The sequence below is a fragment of the Olea europaea genome, chromosome 7 (assembly GCF_002742605.1).
Source record: "Olea europaea var. sylvestris chromosome 7, O_europaea_v1, whole genome shotgun sequence".
NCBI classification, from domain to species: Eukaryota; Viridiplantae; Streptophyta; class Magnoliopsida; order Lamiales; family Oleaceae; genus Olea; species Olea europaea.
The window spans coordinates 6602888-6604424 of record NC_036243.1 but is presented as its reverse complement, the minus strand read 5'-3'; the positions used below and the strand labels follow the sequence as shown (position 1 = coordinate 6604424).

General features: G+C 32.5%; 1 protein-coding gene across 1 annotated transcript in view; it reads right to left on the bottom strand.

Moving 5' to 3' along the window:
• Positions 1–288: 288 nt before the first annotated feature.
• LOC111397826 (branched-chain amino acid aminotransferase 1, mitochondrial-like) overlaps positions 289–1537 on the bottom strand; it is a 1605-nt gene continuing 356 nt past the window's right edge. The window contains exons 2-5 of the mRNA XM_023024802.1: positions 1483–1536; positions 1232–1327; positions 875–987; positions 289–541 (exon numbers count right to left, since the gene is read on the bottom strand). Of these exons, the coding sequence (XP_022880570.1) occupies positions 427–541; positions 875–987; positions 1232–1327; positions 1483–1536 (378 nt within the window). The 3' untranslated portion in view covers positions 289–426. The remainder of the gene's footprint in view (positions 542–874; positions 988–1231; positions 1328–1482; position 1537) is intronic.

Below are 1537 nucleotides of genomic sequence, written 5' to 3'. Positions count from 1 at the left end.
AAAACGAAAAATGGGCCAAAAACGACAAACCAACCACGGCCTTAACTGCCACGCCATCTTTCCATTCTCCACGTAGACACAACCATAGAAGGAATCCATCCGGCAGTCAGTTTAGTGCAATAGAGTTAAGTTTAATCGCCATTGAAAAGCTTCCTTAAGATCCTTGGGTAAGCCATGATGAGGTATAAAGTTCAGTTGTCAATGAAATATTTAACTCGTTTAATTCATTCATTGTTTTGTATATATGCATTTGAATCATAATTTGGTAAGTATCCTCAAATGTCTATATTATTATTAGTAGTTAGGATTATGTAATTGAAATTAATATTTAAAATTTACAAATTATTTATTAATGGAGGCTTATAAATTTAAGCATTAATGAACATACAACTATCACAAATTTACAAATGTAGAAGGATTATGAATTTAATCAATCTCAACAATCCATCCCCTCTTATCCTCGATACTGCCTCTTTGGATCCCCATAAGTCTTGAATACAGTTGCAAACACACAAGTTGATTGCTCATCTTATACTCAATCCTGTAAAAACAAGAGGACCTCAATAAGAACTAACTTTTGGTGAAGATCCTGTAAAATTCTATTAATACTTTTCCAACGCTGAAAACATCAGAATGAAAATAACTTTTGGTTTGTTCTGACAACTTTCCAGAAGAAAAAAAAAAACAGAAACTGTACACTCAATTTTATCTTCCAAACAAAACCAATAGATACTATAGATCATGTGGAATGAAATATTACAAAGGATTCGAGGTTTATCCGAGTAAATACTTCGTTCGTCTTAAACAAAATTTAGCAAGAAGAATACACACATATTATAATGATAACAGTATCAGACTGCAGTTGTTTATGTACCTGTTACCCTTGTATGTAATACTTCCTACAGGAGCAACACCAACAGCAGTTCCTGTGCAGAAAACTTCTTCAGCATCAAGTAATTCTTCGACTGGAATTGGACGTTCTTCAACCTGGCAACGTTGGGGAAAATTCTTTGAGCTCTAATCTATAAATCTAAGAATTGATTCAAAGTTTGAATACACAAAGGATACCAGGGTAGAAGAAAATGATGCAATAAAAATTCATTCAGATTCACTCATTGAAAACTTAATCCATGAATCGTTTCCCATGTGAATATTGAATCTGTACATAAAGTTAACAGAATCGTAAAATGTAATTCCAGAGGGAAGAATTTTGTTATCAAAATCAGATTACCTGGTAACCAAGATCAGGTGCAATTTCTATTATGCTATTTCGTGTGATTCCTTTGAGAATAGTTCCATTGGTTGCCGGCGTAGAAAGAACATTTCCCTGTATAAGTGGATGAGTTATATGCTTTTTAGTAATTACCAATAAATCTGAGAAAGACCACCAAGTAATTCAAGAAAATAATAAACAGTTTCCTTGAAGAAATATATCATATTAATTCGATTATTCAATTAATTAGTAGCAAGAAATGTGATTACCTTCAAAATGAAGACATTACAAGAAGAGACCTCTTCAATATATCTCTTATTCACC